General features: G+C 40.8%; 1 protein-coding gene across 2 annotated transcripts in view; it reads left to right on the top strand.

Moving 5' to 3' along the window:
- The window catches only part of stxbp6 (syntaxin binding protein 6 (amisyn)), a 63,482-nt gene that overhangs the window by 2,471 nt on the left and 38,804 nt on the right, over positions 1 to 22,207 (top strand). For both annotated transcript variants that reach the window (XM_054796008.1, XM_054796007.1), the window contains exon 2: positions 9,196 to 9,407. In XM_054796008.1, coding sequence (XP_054651983.1) covers positions 9,254 to 9,407 — 154 coding nt within the window. In that variant the 5' untranslated portion in view covers positions 9,196 to 9,253. The remainder of the gene's footprint in view (positions 1 to 9,195; positions 9,408 to 22,207) is intronic.

Here is a 22,207-nt window from a genome sequence, read left to right as displayed (position 1 = left end):
ACTGAGCTCATTTGGGTGCCTGGCATCAAGATTATTGATTCATGGTAAGCTAACGCCTTGCTGGCATTATATAACATTTACTTGTTGCCAAGTCAACCCTACAAAAAGGACTGTCCATATTTTCTAGAGGGCAAATGATTTGATAATTTTTTTGAGGCTTGTTGTGTTGTTTTCCTGTACCTAAATTTTGCTTTTTTTTAAGTTCTTTAGAACATTTGCATGCTCTGCTCTCAACCTTGCATAAGCATCATAGACTTGATAGAGACACATGACTGGAAGTTTCATAAGGCTGTGTGAATTTGGGTTTCTGGTCTTGACCAATGCAGATCATGAGATACGATCTATTTTGGTCCTCGTTCACATTCCGTTCACACTTCCATCTTTAACATTGGACAGTATAAACTGAACTGACCCGGATCAGACCAGAATTTTTTTGATAATCAGACCCACACGCACCTTTCAAGCGGCTTCAGTTCCATTGTTTGTTGTGCACCTGGGTTCAAAAGATCATTACGAATTGCATTAGAGAAATGGTAGAACCAAGAACCAACTAACAAGTCAGTGCTGTACAGTGGAACCTTGGTTAGCATCAGGAATCCGTTCAGAATGTCCAAGTCAAACTGAAACGTACTCCAACCAAATAAATTTTTACCATAAGAAATAATGCAAATCTAATTAATCTGTTCCGGACACCCAAAAATGTTAACACAAAATACTCCCAGAAAAAAGTTTTATAATTATAATTTTTCATACAGATCTCACTTCAAACATCATTTATTATGCAAATAAATGATGTTTGAAAGGGATAAATGAACATTTAATGTCGATTTTACCTTGATTATTGACAAAGATGGTTATGAGACCGCGAGATCCAAACAGCCACCACGTTTGTGTTTGGTTGTTTCTTGAATTCAATAGTGTTTCTCACCTTCTTTATCAAATTGCTGGTACTTGCAACTTTCCTTGGCTTCATCATGGGTTATTTTGCAACCGTGATCAGAAGAAAAGCAGAGACTTGTGGCCTAACTGTGTTAGTTTGCAAAGAACTACAGAGTCAACCTCTGATGAGGTCATACAGTAGGTGGGCACTGAGCTGGGGGATAATGACAGTAACAGGCTTCCAACAGGGACATTTTGGACTTACAGTTGGACTCACGCAGTGTATTAGTAAAGCAACAAGACGCTCGGCATATTGTATGCTAACCAGAAAATGTACACAAACTGAACAGCGAACAAAATTTTGGCTTAAATTTTTGACGTAAAGTGGAAATTATGCTAACCGAGGTTCTTTATATGTCAAAATTCTAAAATAGTCTAGTCTCTTGCACGGTGTCCAAGTGGCCATGTGTGCCACACAGTCAGGAGATCGGGAAGATCTGGGTTCGAGTCTCCGTTGGGCATCTCTGTGTGTCCGGCTTCGCATTCCAAAAACATGCATGTTAGGTTAATTGGTGACTTTAAATTGTCCATAGCTATGAATGTGAGTGTGAATGGTTGTTTGTCTATATGTACCCTGTCATTGACTGGCGACAAGGCCAGGGTGTACCCAGCCTCTCAGAAAAATTTCAGCAAATTAGAGCTACTCAAGGGGAGAAACAGAATAAACGTCTGTTTTTCCTTTCTTTATCTAAAATTACTTCAGTTTTATTGGTGAATATGCTTTCTCCCCGTCTGGAAAAAATGTCAGGTAGTGCTTTGCAGGCAAAGTTACAACAGAAACACATTTGTTTGCATTGCTGGGCTGAAGTTTATACTGTTTCCAGTGACGTCACACACGGCAAACAGTGTGGTTTTGGCTCAAGGTCGTGCTGCTTCTTCTTTTTTTTTTCTTTTTTTTTTTTTTTTCAAGATCCCTGGATGCTGTGTAGTCTCAAAAACTAAACAAACGAGAAAGAAGTGTGGTGTCACAGTGTCAACAAAGTGAACCACGCAAGATGAAGGGTGCTGGATTAACTGATCAAGCCTGATGAGTTCTGCTGTTTTCAAAAGAAAAGCCTTTCTGTACGGTCAATTGTTGCAGTGGATTGAATCCTTTCACAGTTTGGATAAGCAACCCTAGTTTTGTGCTTGTTCTTCCACTTTGTACCAATAAAATTTAAATGTCTTTTCTGCCAAACAACAAAAAAAAGCTTAATGTTTTTCAGGCTCAGAGTGGAGTAACTTCACAGTGAGATTCCCCAAGTGATGATTTGGAATTATGCATTGTAAAGCTACTAAAAGTATTGATGCCTCGTCTTGTGTAATACCAGTGAGAGTTCGCTCATGGCATGAAATGGAATGTGTAGGTGCACAAAAGAAGGATTCATGCAGTTATTTCCCCACTCATAAAATGTGGCTGCTACGCACGCTAAGACTGTAGCATGATGCAACATAACAGGATGGACACCAGACACGTAAATGCAACCGTGGCATTATGGGATGCACTGTAATTTATGTTCCCCCATGTGTGCACGTGGCAATGTTGGCTATGTGGCTGTCCCGCAGAAGCCCTCAAAAGATGCTTGGGATGTAAAATCCAAAGCAATGAGTCATTATGAAAGAGATGCATCAGAGACATCTTTTCATGTCTTGAATTCCTGTTAGAAAACTCACAGTGTATGCATATGTTATCATTTTAGCAGCTCACTACTGTATTTTTGAATTTTTAAGTTCATGTGCCACACAGAATTGCCACAGGAGCGTCTGTCCTGTGTGTCAGCCCTACAACCAATCAAGCAGAATGCTCTACGCTGCCTTCTATTAGTCTGGTTTAATGTAGCTTAGCCTATGTTTGTTGTTGCTTTTTCTGACAAAGTTGAAGCCCCTTTTACACAGAGATCCTGCAAAATAGCTGCATCACTGCTGCAACAGTAACTAACCACTATTGACATTTATGTAGAACCAATACAGCAACTTTTCAGCTTCTGAGTTTTAACAGAGGCGGGACAGCGTTTGTGTGAAAAGATAACCTACAATGCCTGGACCGGGTGAAGTTAAATGTGAAGTTAAAATACCCAGCACTTATTTCTCCTGCTTTGTTGTTTTGTAAACAATTGTTGCTGTCTGACAAGTATTTTATACCTAACACAAAACTCATTGAGCATCTAGCTATGCAAACGCACGTAGTTGCGGCAATATCCAACTTTGCCTGGTTCTGTGTAAAAGGCACAAGCAGATAAATGCTGTGTAAAAGGGACACCTGCTTTGAACACAATGTGAGTGTCAACTGTGCATTCCCTTTTACACAGGCGCCATGCCGCCTCTGGTACTGTTAGGGATGGAGCAGATCCGATCCAGTATCAGATAGCAGCGTAATCCACATATATCGGAAATTACCGATACCACCTGCTGAGATTTCCGATCCATGAGCCGTTTCGGTGCTTTAATGTTGTCAGCAAATATAGCTTAAAGAATATCAGTCAAAGTAGGCAAAAGCGTATATCAGCGAACGTAGCTGTCTCTACACATGCACCGCAGCCGCCATACTCAGCGCTCCGCCTGACGCCTTCAAGGCCACACAAAACTGCTGGATATTTACAGAAAACAAAACTTCCAGGGCCCGGTTGTTCAAAACGGTTATTTTAACCACTGGTTAACCCCTAACCACCGGTTAAATTCTTAACTCGCCGCCGTTAGCTAACCGACCGTTAAATATGCGTTGTTCAAAACATGGTTAGTCACGGCGTTAGTTAACGGCACCATCAGAGTTAACCGTGTGGTTGACGTCACTGGTCAATGCAAACATATCCCACAATTCCTCATTTTGTTGACTTACGGTTTAGCGAAAAAATTGATAGCGAAATGATTTAACAAATTAAAAAAAAAAATGAAACAAAATATTTTAGTTAAATATATTATTAATTCGAGTATGCAATATTTAACATACTTTTCAGCTTTACAACAAAATGAACCTGAAGTTAGTTAGTTAGTAGAATTAAGTTAGTTAGTTAGTTCGCTCTCAAACTACTTCTAGAGGCAAAATATTGCCAGACAACTTCATCCCCTGCAAAATCTGACAGTGGAGAACAACAGCCCGGAAAAACCCAGACTTTAACAGGCTATGTGAAAGAGGCTAAAGTTTTCTCTGGTCCAAAAATCACTAGATTAGTTTGTAAACTTTGTGCATTCCCGGTTCGGGGCCTTTTCACATGCTAAAAAAGTTTTTTTACAAAGCACCCACCAGTGTCGTTTGAGACTCAAAGAAATGCCAGCTGTTGCTTTTTTTTTTTCCTGGTGCATAAAAAAAAAGTGTCTGCACAGCCAAGTGAAGTCAACTTTACAAAAACAAGGTCTCTGGAGAGGAATCGAGCATGACCAGCGCTGAGCCGTCGCCCAGCTCGGCAGTTAACGAAGTGCTTTTCTCCTTGAAAATGGGGTGATAATCAGCCGTGAAATTTATGTACGTTGTTTCGCTGCCGCTGCAGCAACACGGCTCCCTCTTCCAGTGCGCTTGTGAACATTACATAAGACAGCTCACATTCAAAGCATAAGCTTGCCATCAGAGCTGGCTACATGTCACTGCCTGGAGGCTCCTTGTCTACTCCGTCCTCCTTCTTTCCTCTTCTTCCCTCACCATTCACTCACGCTTCAGTGGGTCACCTGAGGGGGGGGGGGGTAATACACTGCTCTTTGCCTGGTGACAGCTTGCGGGTAGATGTGGGCTGCCTTCCTTCTCAGCTGGAGGACAGTGGATAGGAAGGAGAGATTAGGGCTTCCACTGAGATCATCTCTGCTGGGCTGAACGTGAGTTTCGCTCGTACCTCCACCGAAGATTCAATGTGGTCATAGCTGTTTGTTTGGTAGGAAAACTACTGTATTTTCCGGACTTTAAATTGCGCTTATTTTCATGGTTTGGCTGGTCCTGCAACTTGCACTCCGGAGCGATTTATATACGTTTTTTTTTTCACACTGACAACCGTGAGAGGACGCTCTAGGCTTGTGTGCCAGTATCTGCTACTCCTATCACTCCTGTACTACTGAAAATTTACAATGTAAACATCGATTTCTAAGCACAACGGATGGCCTACCCACACGGACACGTTTGTAGGTCAAAACGTTAAAATATTTTATCGTTTCAGCCTTTCATCCCCACGGCATTGTGGGTGTCTTGAAACTGTATTTTTTTGAAAACTGCTTCCACAGTGGAAAAATCTGAAAACGGCGGCTTGTTGTTGCTGACCCACCACAACCTCGTCGCCACCACATGACCAGAAGTGAGCTTTGACAACAAGCTAACATAATATCTGAATATTTCGACGAACATGACTCACCTTAGGTGACATTCTCCTGATATTTTGTTGTGTTATACTCCAGAAGTAATTCCGCTTCTCGTAAGCAGAAGACGACGGACTTATGCACATTTGTTCTTTCTTCTTTCATGGTTTGGAGTGTCACGTGGTTTCGTCTGCGTGCCTGTTCACAGTGACACACCTAGGTGAGGTGTGGCGCTTCTAAAGGCAACTGAGAAAGACGGAACACAAATGCCCCCAAAAAGAAAGTCATATTCTGCAGATTACAAACTGCCAGTAGTGAAATATGCAGCCGAAAACGGTAATCAAGCAGCTTGAATAACATGCTGCCGGAAGAGGCCTGTCAACAGTGCAGTTACGTCTCCACGCCCATTCCCGTTACGTTAACAGACACCGATTTAGCCTGTTGTTCTCCATTTCATTGTTATTACTGTAACTTGCCTTTCATTGATGGAATGTCTGTTGTTGGTCTCTGATTTTATAAATTTCCCCACAAAACGTCCAAAAAAGTCCAGTGCAACCTATATATGGTATTTTCCTCTTCATTGTGCATTTTTAGCTGGTGCGACTTATACTCTGAAGTGATTTATAGTCCAGAAATTACAGTACTTAGCCGATTTTCCGCAAAACATTGTGGAGACACGGGGCATCGCCAGTGGACGAATCCACACATTACTTACCTTTTAGTTCAGAGCTTTATTTTCTTCCTGATTATCCACGTGTATATACACACTCCTGATCAAAATTTTAAGACCAGATGAAAAATTGCATGAATTTACATATTGCACTGTTGGATCTTATGGAGGTTCTCAAGCTTCAAAATGCAAAAAGAAGGAACGGGAGTGAGACCAAAAAAAAATTGAGTAAGCAATTTATTACAAACAATCATAAGACTGAAGTAGGGCGGTCAGCTGAAAGTTGAAGACCATAGCTTTAAAAAAAGAACAAAAAAGCAAAAAACCTAACCGCTAAACTGAGGTCTCGCATAAATGCTGACAGTGTTTCCAAAACCCATTTTTTTGGGGGGGGTGGGACTTTAGAATAATTTTATTATACAACCTCGGGGGTGTTTGGGGGGCTGTCAGTACAATTCCGGTATTTGTTGGAGTCTACCATTTCTGGTGCTCAGCTAAACAAGGATTGTTGGGCCTTGGCTCAGTTTTGCGATCTTCTAATCTCCACTGTTGTTCTAAGGCCTAACTAATGTGCTTTCTATGTAAATTAGGATGAATAAAGATTGCGTATCCCGTATGTGTAGGTTGGCTGACTAAGAATCTATTTGTACAGTTCTATACTCAACAATGAGAATGTAAATCTTAAACACAAAAGCTAGCTATAGGGCTCCAGAAGCCCGTAAGCATATTGTTTCCATTTCTAGGCTGAGCACGCACGATGCAGTGGAGTTGTCGCTGGTACAGATCTCTATCACTTTGCTTTGCTCCGTATGCTAAATGGGCCTTGTGTTATTGCATTTTTCATTTCCGAGCCAAATGCGACATGTTTGAATTCAACTTATGACATTTCTCCCAGAAATGCTCTTTAGTCCGGCGCCAGACCTTTTTTATGTTCCACCGAGTTGCCTCTGGGCTGACGTAATCTCTACACAACAATGACCTCCAGCCAACAATGGCCCCCTTCCAGCCCCACTTACATTACCAAGTGGACAAGTTTGTTTGTGGATTATTTACTGCTCGACTGTACCCTGTTTTTTCACCTCTCTTTTTCTGCTCCCCTTTTCCTTGGCGTATTACTTTTGAAAGCTTGTAGCAACTGACAAAAGTTGGTAGTTTTAAGGTCTGTTGTTTATTAGTTGACTTTTGGACTTTTTCTCGCCGCACAGTAGTTCATCCACTGGTTACGAATGACAAATTGATTCCTCGGCTGTAGGAGTGGCTTGTGCGGTTTGTGTTTGTGTGTGTCACCACTGTGCTTCTCGTCAAATCCACAGCATTTGGACGTAATTAACCCACTTCTTCTATGCGCAGACATCCACTTTGACTGAGTGAACTTGAGGGCCACTCAGCACTCTGACATGAAGTACCTCCATTCAACTCCAAAACAAGCAATGTCACACGTCGACTTTGTGTTAATTGGGAAAAGCAGTATTGGTGTACTTAAGTCAGACCTAGAAGTCACTACATCTAAGAATGCAGGCTCTTTTACAATGAGATTTCACAAAAAAGCCAAAAAAAAAAAAAAAAATCCCACAAAAAATAACTGTAACTGATTTCGCACAGTGAACCAGCATCCCGAAATCAGACCATTAGGGACCAGTTACACCACTGTACAGCAGTTATTCTGTTTAGTATCTATTCTGCAAGGGTGTAGTGAATACTTTGAATAACTGACACAAGGAATAGTGATGATAAACTTGATTCCTTTTACTGACAAGTTTTTATGAATCCATCACTAAAGTGAACAGAGTACTTGATTCACTCGAGTCGGGTGTCACAGCGCAGCATGCACCAAAAAAAAAAACAAACTCCATTGGCAGTACATAAGCACTAAGCAAACACCTCATTGAGCTGGTTGGCTTGTTGTAGGGATACGTTTGGATGTGGCAGGTCTGCCCCTTAAACACCTCTTATGAAATGTTGACCGGTTGGTCCAATGTAGGTCTGTCACGGTAATCAATAAATCAATTAACCACACGGTAAATAAAAACAAACTCGATAATTTTGCTGGCCTTGATATATTGACACGTGCATGCATGCATGTTTGTTTTCCTCCTCTCTGTCTACCAAACAGGCTGGATGACAAGAGGGTTTACTGTGTACTGTGCATCTGTCTCAACACCTGAGTGGAGGCGGGGCCGCTAACGAGTGCACTTAAGGAGTGGTGCAAGTGAGGAGTAAAGGGGCGTTTGCACTTGCATGCATTTTGCCTCCGCATTGTCCCGCAATTTGCCGAACTGACCATGCTTCCACACGACTTGTTTTACACCTTGTCAAGTACAGTTTACGTCTAGTGCACAATAGTACTCACGACATGCATTGTTCCTGCATGGGTATGCATTGTCTACACCACTTCCTGTATCTGTGAAGCAGTCCTGGCATTATTTGGTCCTGCTGCGTACCAAATGCCACGCAATAGCAGGCCTCACCCCATCACTTCATTAATTTGCGTTCCTGTTAAGGAATAATACCAATGTTCATTATTTATTCAAGTGTAATTTTGTTTACAGAGATTTGATACTCCATTTTATTTTTTTGTTTTTATTGTTGTGTGTGTTTTTTATTGAAGTGTTTTTTTTTTTTAATCTTCAGAGGTCTATTTTTTTGCTTCTTTTTGGTTGTGATTGTGTTTTTATTTAAAGGGGACCTGTTATACTAATTTTCGGGCCTTTGTATTAAGTTCTGGACTCCTATAGAGCAGCTCTATTGCAATATATTAAGGCCAGCAAAATTATTCATTTTCATATATTATGTGATAATGAATTTATTATCACACAAGGCCTAGTGAAACAGTTTTTTTTCTTGAATGAGAAATCTTGTCACGTTTTAATCTTGCGAGATCTTGCGACGCTCCGAATTTCTAAACATTTTTAGACCTTGACCTTAGACCTTGACACCATCACACCTCCTTATACTTTGAGCTTTGACTTTGTGGATCTGTTTAGTTTCTACAAGTAGTATGCAAGATTGCTGTTATTTATAACTGTCAGGAAAGATTGCTTTTAATTACGACTCATACATGGCATCTGGTGAGGGCAGTGATTTAATACATGACACAGCTATGTTGACCCACGGGGACCAGGCCCACCTCTTCAAGCATGCCTGGTCCAAGAAAGTAACGCTTTAAGTACGGATCAAAGCACTCACACTCATCAAAAGTAACGATGCAAAAAAACGGTGGTACTTGAAATATGTTTGAGGTGGTACAAGCCTCATCCATCATCATTCATCATCTGCCTGTCCTCTCTGTCTTTCTCTCTCTCTCTCTCTGTCTCTCCCCTCTGCCCACTCAGTTAAGAGAGCACCTCGTTGTCGCCTCTCGGAACCAACTGGTCCCACTTGTTACCCGAGATGAGTGCCAAAGCAGCCATCCACAAGGAGGTCTTCGTACCCCACGATGAGAAGATGCTGGCGGCCGTGCAGGTGAAGCGGAAGACCAAGAAGAAGATCCCGTTCCTGGCAACCGGCGGCCAGGGGGACTACTTGACCTTCATCTGCCTCTCAGGTGACTAATCCGGTCCTGTATTTCAAAACGTCTGACTTAATTGCCACCCCAATGTTCCCCATGATGGGCATGTTTCCTCTGCTGCGCTAAATCAATTAACGGCTGAGCTGCAGGTCAATGCTGATTAGATTTACTTTGAAATCGAATAATTGTTTCTCCACAAACGAGGGTTTAATTTTTGTTTCATTGCCTATTAATTGAATTAGTCATGTGTAGCAGGGTAATACAAGAGCCCGCCAATCTGCGCCGGGAAGCGGTGGATCAATGAAACGTGAAGTCTAAATGGAAATCAGGCTGCAGGAGATTGCATCACAGCGTTCAAAGGTTTGGGGTTTAATTACCACTTGTTGGATTTAGTGTTCATTACTGCAACAGAACGGTCAAGAAGGCTGTGCAATTAAGAGTTGACATAAATTTGTGTCAATCATGAACACTAAACCTTTTTTTAATATGCAATCATGTATGTTATAATGCGGGGATGTCCAGCAGCTCATTTTTTCATTGGCCTGCTGCATATTATCTGAAGATCATTAAACTAAAATTATATCTATTTTTTTTATTTTAATTTAATTTTGTAAATGCTATTTAATTCTATTTTATTGCTATCCATAAATTTTAAAATTTATTGTTTTACAAAAAAATCCTAAAAATCACCCCTCCCCAAAAAATCACAAAAAAAATCCTCAAAAAATGTAAAATTATAGTTAATTAAATTAATAATTAACTTTTCTTGTTTTTATGACCGGTGGTGTCATATATTTAAGCCTTGTAAATTGGAGTCGTTTTAGCGTATTTAATAAGCGAAGAACATCAAAGTTGTCTCTGCAGCCTCCGATTTTTTTTTTTTGTATGTCGCCATTGATCGGGGGGGAAAAAAAAGGACGTAGCACTATCCTCATCTCAGCTCCTGAAGCAGATGACTCAAGAATAGGAGCACTCAGCCTGCTTAATCGGCACGACATAATCGAATGTCTACCTTGACATTTGAGGATAACGAGTGCTAAAACACAATGCCAAATTGACATTGACTTTTTATCGACTTTTCATCCAGAAAGGGCACTTCCTAGAATTTTTGATACAGCTGTATCCAAGAAACAGTCCTTTGAGTGAGTGGAAAAGAGCTGGGTCCATGGCCATCTTTTCATATTACGATGGCAATAAATTTATAAGAGTACATAATAAGTCCTACTGGCCATTCAGATGTGAACGATGTCCTTGCAATAAGTAGAACTGACGTCTTTTCAACTTTTCTGGAAATTTGCGTTCCGATCATCTTTGTGCTTGTGCTTGAGTGTATCCATTTGTTTTGTTTTTTTTGCAGGGAGATTAGTTCATCCCAGTCTGCCTCTGCCCAACTTGCCTTGGAGATTCTTGCCTTTCCCTGTACTTTTCACAGTGTTAGTCCTTTTATTTTTATTTAAACTCTTAGTTCGACTTGACATACAGTTAAAAAAAAAAAAGTGAACAATTCAAAACATTCACATGCTATTGTTTTTCTGACATTTTTTACACTGCATGGCGGCGCTGTTGTTAAACCCCAAAGTTTGACCTCATGAATTGGATTGACTTGGAATTTCCCAAACAGCTCGATGCGATCTACAAAACACCCACGCTAACTTTACGGTGTTTTTATAAAATCGCCATGAAATCTGTTACACATTTTCAGGGGACTGACAAGCACGTGTGTAAAATTTGAGTAAGATTGTTGGAAAAACATGGCCGCCATCAAGCAGAACATATCTGCAGGGGCATGGGTGGGACTTAGCAACTAGTTGTCCATCAGCCAATGACCATTTATTGAGTCATTTTATATATATCTGTATTATACATATTGGTATTACAAGTATCATGTAGCTTGTCTTCCATAGCATTTTGACCACAACCTGTTGGGGGCGCCACAAATGTCATTTACAGTCATGAAAAGAGTCTCAGTTATTTTCTGTTATGATTTGAACTCTTGAGAACTTGTAGTATTTATTTACTTGTACGAACCACCATGCTGGCACCAGCATCATTCAAGCACAAATAAACACACTAACTGACCTGCCAGCCTCGAAGAAATTTAAGTATAGCATAGTATATATAAAAGTATATCGTATAGTCCCCCCGACACCACACCTAGCCTCCCATCGGGGCCTGCCTCTATTTGAGAAGCGCTGTTCTGTCTAGTATTTACAAATAAGATATATTGTAACATTAAGTAAAGTTCTATTATCAAGAAAATTAGCAACTGGGGATGAAATCTAGTACTCTGCAGTTGAGTTCCCTGGACACTATATGGTGAAATACTCTGTTAGGACTAAAGAGAACCAAAATCGTCACATTTACCACAATAATCTCTCTCTCTATATATAGATGCAAATGATTTTTCCTGCATTAAAACATGATGACTGTGTGTGCATGTTTGCATAATGTCCCTTCACTATATTTAGCCTCGGCTGCCTTTAATACGACGGTCATAGTGGTCCCATCACATTGTCCTCGAGGTCTGCCCATGAATAGATGTACTGTACTGTCGGAGCAATGCAAAGCTATGTGGATGTGTAGCCATTCACTTCATGTGGAATTCCTTAAAGTCATTGCGTGCACAAAGAGCAACAATTCAGTCTGTGTGCATTAAAGATGCATGGCTGGTGTGTGACTTTGTGAATGCCTATATGCATGCACTGTACAGCACAGTATGTAAGGCTGGGGAAGGGGGTTGGGATTCTGTCAGACTTTCAGTAGCACAAAGTGGAGGCCCTTGGGCCATACAGTGGCTGTGTTATGTAATGCATGGTATGTCACAGCTGGAGGAAGCCAACAGTGTGAGGAGGCAGACACAAGTATGGACGTGGTGCCAGGATAAAACACCCGACTATCACTGATGCTCTGCTCCAAGATAGGTAACAGTAAAAAGGTTACCTCACTGTTTTTTTTTTTTTTTTACAGCAAAGTGTTTCAACTTGAAACCAGTCTAACTTTGGGATTAATGGCATGCACGCATTAATAATTTGCAGTCTCGCATCTGCTCAAAACATTACTTTAATCATACAAGGTTGTTGACACAAACTAACACAAATGCCTTTCATCTTCATTGTTTTGCTCGTCTCCATTCAGGAAGCTGTGGTCTGAAGTGGAAGTACGTGTTTTGATGACGATTCTGGCATCAAATGGAGTTGCTCCTTAAAAACATGGCACATAAAACATGTTTTCACTGCTTGTTTAGCTACGGGGAAATCTGGTTCTTTTAAAAAGTCCAAATTATCATAGAGTAGAGATACATGCTTTTTATTGCCTTGTGACTCTGGCAGACTGGAAGCAGTGAAATAATAAAGATGTGTGTCTTGCTCCCTCTTGGAGAGCAGAGCTTCTTGTTCAAAACATTATGCATGGCTTCAGGAGAAATGTTGTTACTGCTTCTGTTGTTTGGCCTCACAGTGACCTCTTATTTCAGCATATTGCCAAAAAGTCTCGTATAGTCTTTTGCCTCTTACCAAGAAAGGTGCAAAATCAAAACCTAGAGTCTTGATAGCATGTGATATCTCTAAGTAAGATTTGTTGTAACGCCCCTGACAACAACATCACAGCGATTTTTCTGGAGAGAAGCCAGCGAACTCAACGTGGTCCAAGTCAGTTAGCGAACGTTCTCTTTGATCACTGGGCTCCATGCGGTGCCTTTATGGCTGGACCTCTAGGCTGAAATGCTCGGCCGCCTGCAGAATGTTTGGCAACAGAGATGAGAAAGCCCAAGATAAGACTCTGCGAACGTTTCACTGGCCTCACAGACCTTTAGTCTTGCATGATTCTCACAGGATCTCTTACTGGTCCTAGAGGAAATCGTTTCTACTTCTTTGGCCTAAGGCAGTGGTTCCCAAACTTTTTACAGTTGCTTACCCCTTCAGCTATTTGACTTGAAGCCATGTCCCCCCTACTCCTGCACACTTAAAAAATATCAACCTTTTTTAATCTTAATTAATTTGAAATATTCAACATGATTAATTAGTTAATTTTAATAGTAAGTAAGTAATTCTGGTTCAAAATGTTTTTATTTCTCATGGTCCAATTTCGATGAAGGTTTTCCATGAGCACTGATAAATAGGTAAGTATTCGTCCTACATATCTTTTATTTTATTTGATTGGGTTGAACTTCAGCTTCACTTTTTTCCACTTGCAATGGCTTTAAGTCTGCGTGTTAATTCAATAACAAATTGAAAGTTTAACAAACATGATAATCAACAGTACAAAAATTCATACAACCAGCAACCAGCCTCATTTTTCGGGGGAATCCCCACTCTCTCATCCTGAGGGGTTTTCACAGTGCTGGGATTGGAACACCAATATACATGTAAATTAAGTCTTCAAGATCAAACTTAATGCACAACATAATCATCAAACTTACTTACTTGTTCATATAAGTCACACAGGGCAGTGAAGAACTTCATGCATGCTCTGTCTCCTTCCTTCTTTCTGCTCAGACTTTGCCCTGCGCTGTGAGGCGTTCAGGCGCACTCGTAGTTGTGAGTGTTAGGTGCTAATTGTTGTTCATTTTTATTCACGTACCCTCTATGACAACACATACCCCACTTTGGGAACCTAGGGCCTAAGGAACTCAGTTTGCATCCTTGTTGTTGACTCCCACGCCCCTTGTTGTTGACTCCTGTTGGTGTGTTTATGCTACATGTCATTGTGTGGATGTCAAGGAGGGATGCATGTGGGCATCCATGTAGGAGGAGTATTCTTCGGAGAGTTTTAGAGTACATGAGATTATACAGGCTGAGAAGTTCATCCACCCTATTTTTTGGTTTAAAATCACTAGGGGTATCCCGATCATGTATGGATATTGGATATCTGTCCAATATCAGCAGAAAAGCATGTCTGGTATTATATCGCCCTGCATCTAAACTCTCGGATATAAGCACTCCGATACGCCATTTATTGTTGTTGATGACCACCCCGTCAGTGGTGAGTAATTTCGGGTTTAAACGATTTTAATCAAGCCTTTTCTAACATTCCACATTACTAAATAAGTAAAGTATGTGTGATTCATTCTGATATTGTATCGGATTGATATCCGTATCGGCCAACATCCGAGGCTACAATATCGGTATTTTATCGGAAGTGAAAATGTATCACGATACACCTAAAATCCCCCTCATTTGGGCTGGACGTTGCAGTGACCCATATTTCAAAATGCCAAAAATCTGAATTGTCACTTGAACTGTGTAGTGTAAATCCAGTTTGAGGTCTTACAGTATGTTCAGTTACTGTAAATGATATGTGGCGCCCCCTATGGGTTGTGCTCAAAATGCTTTGGAATACATGCTCGCATACATGAAATGCACATTTCCTGGAAGTTTTAAAATTATTAGATAGATGGTCAGTGACTAGTGGCCAATTAGTGCCGCCTTTACCTTTGCTAAGACGTTGTGCTTGATGGCAGGCATGTTTTTCAACCAATCTTGCTCAGAACTTTACACACGTACTTGTCAGTCCCCTTAACCTGGATGGATCACCCTGAAGTTACAGTTAGTTTTTTTTTGCAGAGCACATTGCGCTGTGTGAAAAATTTCAAGACAATTCAACTTACGGGGTAGAACTTTGAGGTTTAATAACCTGGTGTATTTGTCAGAAAAATAGCAAAACAGGCAACACAGTAGGTGTGAATGTTTTGACAAATGTTCACCCTTTTGTGTGCAGCAGTTCAGGAGCAGAAGAGTCCTATTTTTTGTGAATGTAGATTTGTGCTGCTTCCTCACTAGAACTGTCCACCCATGTAAAAAACCCTGTTCATTTACAATCTAAGAATCTCATTCAGTAGTTGAGCCTGGTGTCACAGGGTCACACTATGAATAAAATCTTGCACTCACACCTCCAGCCAGCGTCTGCATTTCCATACATAAAACACTATTTTCATCAAAAGCTAGTTGCCCCACGGCTATTGATTGTCTTACAAGATGGATGGAGGGGCGAGTGGATTGTGTAACTCGCCGGTAAATTAAGCTCTCTGGGCCCAGATCAGTTATATGCCCTGTTTATTTGGTTTACAAAGACCTCAGTCTGACTTTCAGAACAAGGCAGAAACAACACCTAAGGTCCTCGGTCTTCATACGTGTTTTAGTGTAAGTCAAAACTTACACCTAAATTAACGGCAAAGTCGCTCACAGTGTAGTCAGAACACATGGACATATGAAATACAGTAATAAAAAGATTAAATACAAGAATGAAATGAAACATGAATAAAAAGACAACCACTTCTTATTTTCATCTCTGTGGTTGACTTGCACATTGGAAGGGAGGGAGCAGTGGGGGGTTCTGGCTTGAATGACGCCCTGGGTGGACCGACTCTTAATGATGGTTGCAGCCATTGAGTGGCTTGAACTGGGCATGCAGCCAGTGCTTTCTACTATTTGACAATGTCTACTTTCACTTAACTTTTCACTTTTTTCAAGAACTAGAGTGACGTGACTGACGTAACTAGCTCTCTTTCTTTTTGTACTACAATGATATTTCATGGGAGAGCGTCGTAACTCTTAAAACGTCGTTACGCCTCTACTGTATTGTCAATTTTACAGTTTTTATTAACACACCGCCACAGAAGCCTTAAACCTTCTCTACCATGCTGGTAACTGGCCTGGTCACATAATCTTGTGGGATGGAATTGTCAGCAGACAGGGTTGCCTTGGTCACTCTAGCACAAACAGCTGATCCCACAAAGTGGGTTGAGGTCAGGACGACTGGCGTTCTTTGTAGTCTTAAGTCATGGAGGTAGCTTCTGAGAAACACTGCTCTGTCATGGAAGATGGAGTTCCAATTTCCAGACATCGCTGATATGGAATTGTTTTCAGTAATGACAAGCCCCGTTTTTCCAGCAATGGAAACGACGGAGATGCGCCCTACACCTACCGAAAGATCAAAACAAGAGTCAATAGCAACAGCAGACTAAACTGTTTGGCATAGGCAGTGAACATTTGGCGCATTTTACATGGGCGTAACGCAACGAGTTTTTGCTGCTCATCCCACAAATGCATGTTACTAATGGGGCATCGTTTAAAGGTTAAATAAACAGGCTTTCCAACTGTCAGACAAACAGATGAGGCGAAAGATAAGAGACAGGACTTTGCAGAAAAATATTCTACAGTACATTTAACTGTTGAAACCAAAGGTCTCGGGGAGTTTGGCCCAATGCTTGTTAATGAGGTTTAGCCAGACGTGGGTGTGTGGGCGGCCCGTGTTCTGAAGAATGCTGCCTTCTGTGGGCTTCTTACAGGGCCCATGTATCGGCTGTGACTGATGCCGGGCTCCAAGTATTTGCAGAGTGCACAGACAAACAGCCCACTCACATGGGACTAATACCACATTCCGTGTTAGTGTGTGTGTGTGTGTGTGTGTGTGTGTGTGTTTGCATACCTCTCTCCCTATCAGAGCGCCACAGCGGTCTTCATCCAGACTAATTAGCCTCATGCTGCAGTTCAGCTCCCTTTTTTTGTGCCAGATACTTTCCCCAAACAAGCTTTGCTTCCCACTTTCTTCCCCACCCATCATGAAAAACTCCTCTTCGGCCCCCATGCTCAAATCTCGTCTTGGCTAGGTCTATTTGGGCTTGGGAAAGGCCTCTGTGATTGATTGACCAGAGCTGAGCCCAGGAGAGGAGGGCTTAGACAGAACGAAGATAAACCTGAGGGGGAGACATAAAGTTTCAAGTGATAGACTTACAGCAGGTGGACTGGAACAGATGAAAAATCAGGTGCAATGCAGGTGGACTGGAATATATACATATGTGTGGGTGGGGGATGTTGTCATGCAGTCTTAAATCCACATCTGAATATACAGAAGGTTTGTGCTTGCAGTCCATTTTGAGTTGTCAGCTTCAAGTTACTGTTGTATACCAAACTCTGCATCGTGCACATTCATCAGCTACTCCCAGGTCCAACTTTCCTTCACAGAACAGCTCATAATTTTACACCGCTATCCCACAAAGTGTTTGGTTGCCCCTACTTGAGTTGTAGAGAGTAGCGAACGCTCTATCCAACACCAGTGATGGGTGGTGTCAGTTCTCAACCAATAGCCTAGAAGATTTATTTGAATATGTTGAGACGCAGGTTTGACCTCTGGAATTTATTTGTGGTTTGAATATGATTTGTTTTGTATATACCACAGTTCACAAACAGCGTAGGAAAAACGGGTGGTAATTATGATTGGATGTTATTGTTGACACATGGACGAGAACTTCCCTTTGCTAACCAAAACAGCAACAACTACCGAGGCTTGGAAACTATCTCTCACAAAGTTTTAAAGGTGGTCTTACATCCTTTTGTATTCTTTTGAAGATGCAATTTCCCCTGACATTAATTGATCAAGCATGATTTACGTTAATAAAAATAGCCTTGCTGCTAATAATCGTCCTATCCCTAATTAGCAATGCTCATGTGACTTTGTATACTTGATTTTTGATGCGGTCAAATAATTTCTGAGAATGTTCTGAACTCCTGTTTCCATATCTGTGTTGTATTGAGCAGAATAATGCTGCCCAAATTCTTAGTGGATGTAACGAGCCAACGTCCCCTTCTTTGGAGAGCAATCATGCCTTAATTGCTTTAGGTAGCGATTAATCCACAAATCGTCCAATTCCACACCATCGACAAACCTTAACAATTAAACCATTGATCAGTTTTTATCCCAATTCTACCCCAAATACATTTATGGTAATCTCTGCAGTTGAGTCAATAAATGGTCCTGGCAACTGTATGAGGAATTACAGCGTCCTGGAAAACTTGGAAAATGATTGACCAATTTTCCAGTCATGGAAAACATATGGAAAATGAGAAAAAAGGTAAAAAAAAAAGTCCTGAAAACAGTGCAGTTATTCTGGAAATGTATTTACCCTCCCCCTGCCTTGTTAATGCAAATGGTTTAAAAGTTATGCTTATACATGTCTGTTGTCACCTTATCTTCCGGGCAACTTTAAGGTCCAGTGCCCCATGTGACACTTCAAGCCAATCAAATTAGCATTTCCGCTCAGAGCAGTTCTGCAACCCACTGCTTCCAATTGACTCTTTTCAGACCCCGTTAAGGACTTGGCGTATAGAGACAAAACTAGCAACTGGGAGTTGATGCATTTTCTGTTTTCCGGTCTGATTGTTTGTTTTTTGTTCTAACCAAAGAAAACTTGCCACAAATATCTCACTCAGTTCTCCCAACATCAGTTCCTCTGCATCCTCTTGCAATTGTAGCGTAAGCGTCCACTCCCAACAAATGAATGCAAAAACAAACTTTGCACTTGCATCACTCGGCACACCATCGATTATATTTAGATTAAAGGAGGCGTGTGCTGCAGATGGTTTAATCCATGAGACGGATAACCTCGCAATAAAAAAAAAAAAAAGACTTTGTAGTGGATGTGTGAAGAGCGTTCCCACCTGGTGCTGTCTTGCAGTCCGCGGTCGTTATTCCAGCAGAGCTACAAGGCGTGGTCCCTGGTCTTTTGTGTTGATACTGAACAGGTTTTTGGCCTCCTTGCTGGGATGAACTCTTGAACCAAACGTCTTCACATGTTGTGCAAAGTGTTGATGGTACCCGGCGGCAGGAGTCAGGAAGCGTTGAGGAGCAGCAATTATTTGGAGGAGATGACCACACCGCCACATGTTTTTGATAATGTGTACTCTGACCATATGCATTGGCTCGCTATCAGCGGAGGCTATGACAACACAATTCCCTGTGTACCTGGGAAAAAGTCATCTTCATGGTATGCTCAGCCTTTAGTTTTGTTTGAACAATTCCATATCCAAATTCTTCCACTTGTCTGTACAGTGTGATTCGACCCAAGAATATTAAGTTTAGTGGTTTAATAGATGAGGAAACAAATGCTTTCTTTAACTTGGCCTCCGAACCGTTACGTATGGACTTGTTTCTCAAAGCTTCCTCGGTTTCTTTAGTCCATTAATCCAGTTGTTTCTGGATCCTCTTAAGATGCACTCAACCACTTATTTTGGATTATCAGAAAATACCATCACTGCAGTGAAGCCAACAATATAGCATGCTCGCAAGCTGGTTGTCCTTTCTACAAGCTTATTTCCCATTAAGTTGATATACTGCACTCTTCTGTCCTCTAAAAGAACTTTGGTTTGTCTTATATGGTGTCTGCTGACTTGGTTTAACATTCTTTCTTACCCTAGGTCTTTTTTAGACATTTCCATACAAGATATTGAAGATATACAAGATTTCCATGCATTATATGTCCCCAGTTGCTAATTTTGAAAAGTAGCAACACAAACTGTTAAACTGTAAGCGATAGGGACGAAGTCCAAGACGTTGTGGCATCTTAATGGCTGCATGATTCATTTAATTGTTTTGTGTGGAGTCTAGACAGCCATTATAATTGAAATGGAAAGTAACAGAGATTGAGAATATGCACTCCAAAAATTAAATATACAGTCGTCTCTCGCTGCATCGCGGTTCAAACATCGGCTCCGCATTCTATTACGTTTTTTGACTAATGACTAATTAGTAAGTGATAGCTGTTTTGTGGTTGACTACAGCTTAGTATTAGTGGGAAAATATGCATATTTAAGCAAACTGTATGTATTTCTTGCCCAAATTAAGCATTTCCAAGCATTAAAATGACTAAATGCATTAAAATACAAATACAGTATAAGACACTTGGCTCACGAGACGATACACGAGATGGGGTCTACGGGAACGAGACAAGACAAGATTTTAACATTACTGTAAATTCCGGTGTGTAAGCCGTGCCGGTGTATTAACCACACCCACTAAACTTAGAGGAAAAAACAGATTTCTTTATATAAGCCACACCGGTGTATAAGCCGCATGTGTCCACATCATAAAATGACATATTGTAGCACGCACGAGCCTGTGAGGACCAGGCAGCCCGTTATTTGACATGAGCCAATCATGAGTTATAAAAAAACTGACGACGAGCTTGTCAAACCATTGGAAATTGCAGGAGGCCATTATTCAATATAACAGTCTTGCTCACGGTTTCATCTCACAAACATTAAACTCGTCACACCACAACTTAACACTGAAATGTTATATCGCAAAAATTTAGAAGCATGTACCAATATGAGTTTAATATGAAGAAAACCCAACAAGTTTTCCCATAATGTATGAGAAAACCATTTCATTGGAGGAGCATAGAAAGCATAGAAAATGGTGGAATGACACTGCAATGCTGCCTCTATCCACCAGAGGGAGCCAGAGGACCAGTGTTGCCAACTCTGCGATTTTGTCGCAAGATCTGTCGACATTATGACCCCCCTTGACGACTGCCCCAAAGGCAGTCGGGCATCAACAGTGCAAATGAATTGCTATTACATATATTGACTAGAATAGTATGCTACTCATGAACCATGTTAATTGAGCCATTGAATAAACACAGCATAAGCTGTTATTCGCTGTTTAATTGTGCTCATTTAAAAACAAGTTCTCAATAGCCAACGTGTGGTGGGAGAACTTTAAGAGGCACTGTCCGAGATAAAATATTAAAGTTGTTTTATTTTGATGAAATATGGACAATTTGAAATGAACAAACCAATAAAGTTTATTTGTAGTTCTAAACATAATTAAGGTGTTTTTACTCACTATTTTTTCTCTCTTATGAGGTTATGCTTTTTTTTCCTACAGCATTTTATAACATCATATACAAATGATATGCAAATTAGACGATGCCATCATCTAGCAACTTCTAGCGACTTCTAGGACAGCCAGTAGCTACTTTTCAGTGCAACAGTGCAGAGGACCCGGACCCCAAAACCAAAAGGGAAGCTGACGGCATTGCAGCGCGCCAATGTTAGTTGTTTTTTTTTTCAATTTAAATTCATATTGGGACGTCAGGTACGCATTTGGAGTGTTGAGTTGCTGTGGGATGAATTTAGTGTTAGTAAAGTGTTCCTTGAAAGATGACACCATGAGTCAGACTGTTATGTATACTGCAGTGGTTCTCAAATAGTGGGGTGTGGTGAACTGTCAGGTGAGGCGTGAGAGGCAGGGAGGACTTTCAATATTAGTGCAGACCTGCCAACATGTATGAATTTGTCATACTCGGCATGGAATTTGACTCTTGAATACACTTTTATGCTTCACTGTTTTCCATTTTTGTTGCATTTCCCTGGTTTAGTTTTGAGTTCAATCTGTACAGTACAGATAGATAATAGTCTCTCAATAGTATTTCAAATCGGGTGGGGGGGGCGCGAAAACATTTATGTCCTCCAATGGGGGCATGACAGAAAATAATTGAGAACCATTGTTATACTGCTGTATTTAATGACCTCCTGCGGTTTCCAATGGGTTGACAAGCTTGTTGTGAGTGCGCTGATTGCTGGTGGTTGGATCCTGCCCAAGAAAGTGCTACCTTTCCTTACTGACTCGCGAGCGGCACAGTATTTAAACAATTCGTAGTAGTTGTGAAAAGGAGATGCCATGAGATTAGAATTTTGCCATAAATTAGCCACACTGCTGTATAAGCCACCGGGTTCAAAGTTTAAGAAAAAGTAGGCGCTTATACACCGGTACTTTCATGGTACACAGTACATTTAATAAAATATATGACAATGTATTGCAATCTACCACCGGTAATTTAGTTTTAAATTAATTACTCTTCTGCGCTCTGTGTTTATGCTAGCGACCACGCCTCCTCTCACTGAGACAAAGAGACTATATGACTGACAAAAGGTGGCAAGGTTGAATAATATAATATAATATAATATAATATAATATAATAGAAAAATAAGAACTCATTTGGCATGTGAAAGTACAAAAAAAATTCCTTGTTCATATAGACAGCCATTTCCCAGAGGTTT

The sequence above is a fragment of the Dunckerocampus dactyliophorus genome, chromosome 13 (genome assembly GCF_027744805.1).
Source record: "Dunckerocampus dactyliophorus isolate RoL2022-P2 chromosome 13, RoL_Ddac_1.1, whole genome shotgun sequence".
In the NCBI taxonomy this organism is placed as follows: domain Eukaryota; kingdom Metazoa; phylum Chordata; class Actinopteri; order Syngnathiformes; family Syngnathidae; genus Dunckerocampus; species Dunckerocampus dactyliophorus.
This window is presented reverse-complemented; position numbering and strand designations above follow the sequence as displayed.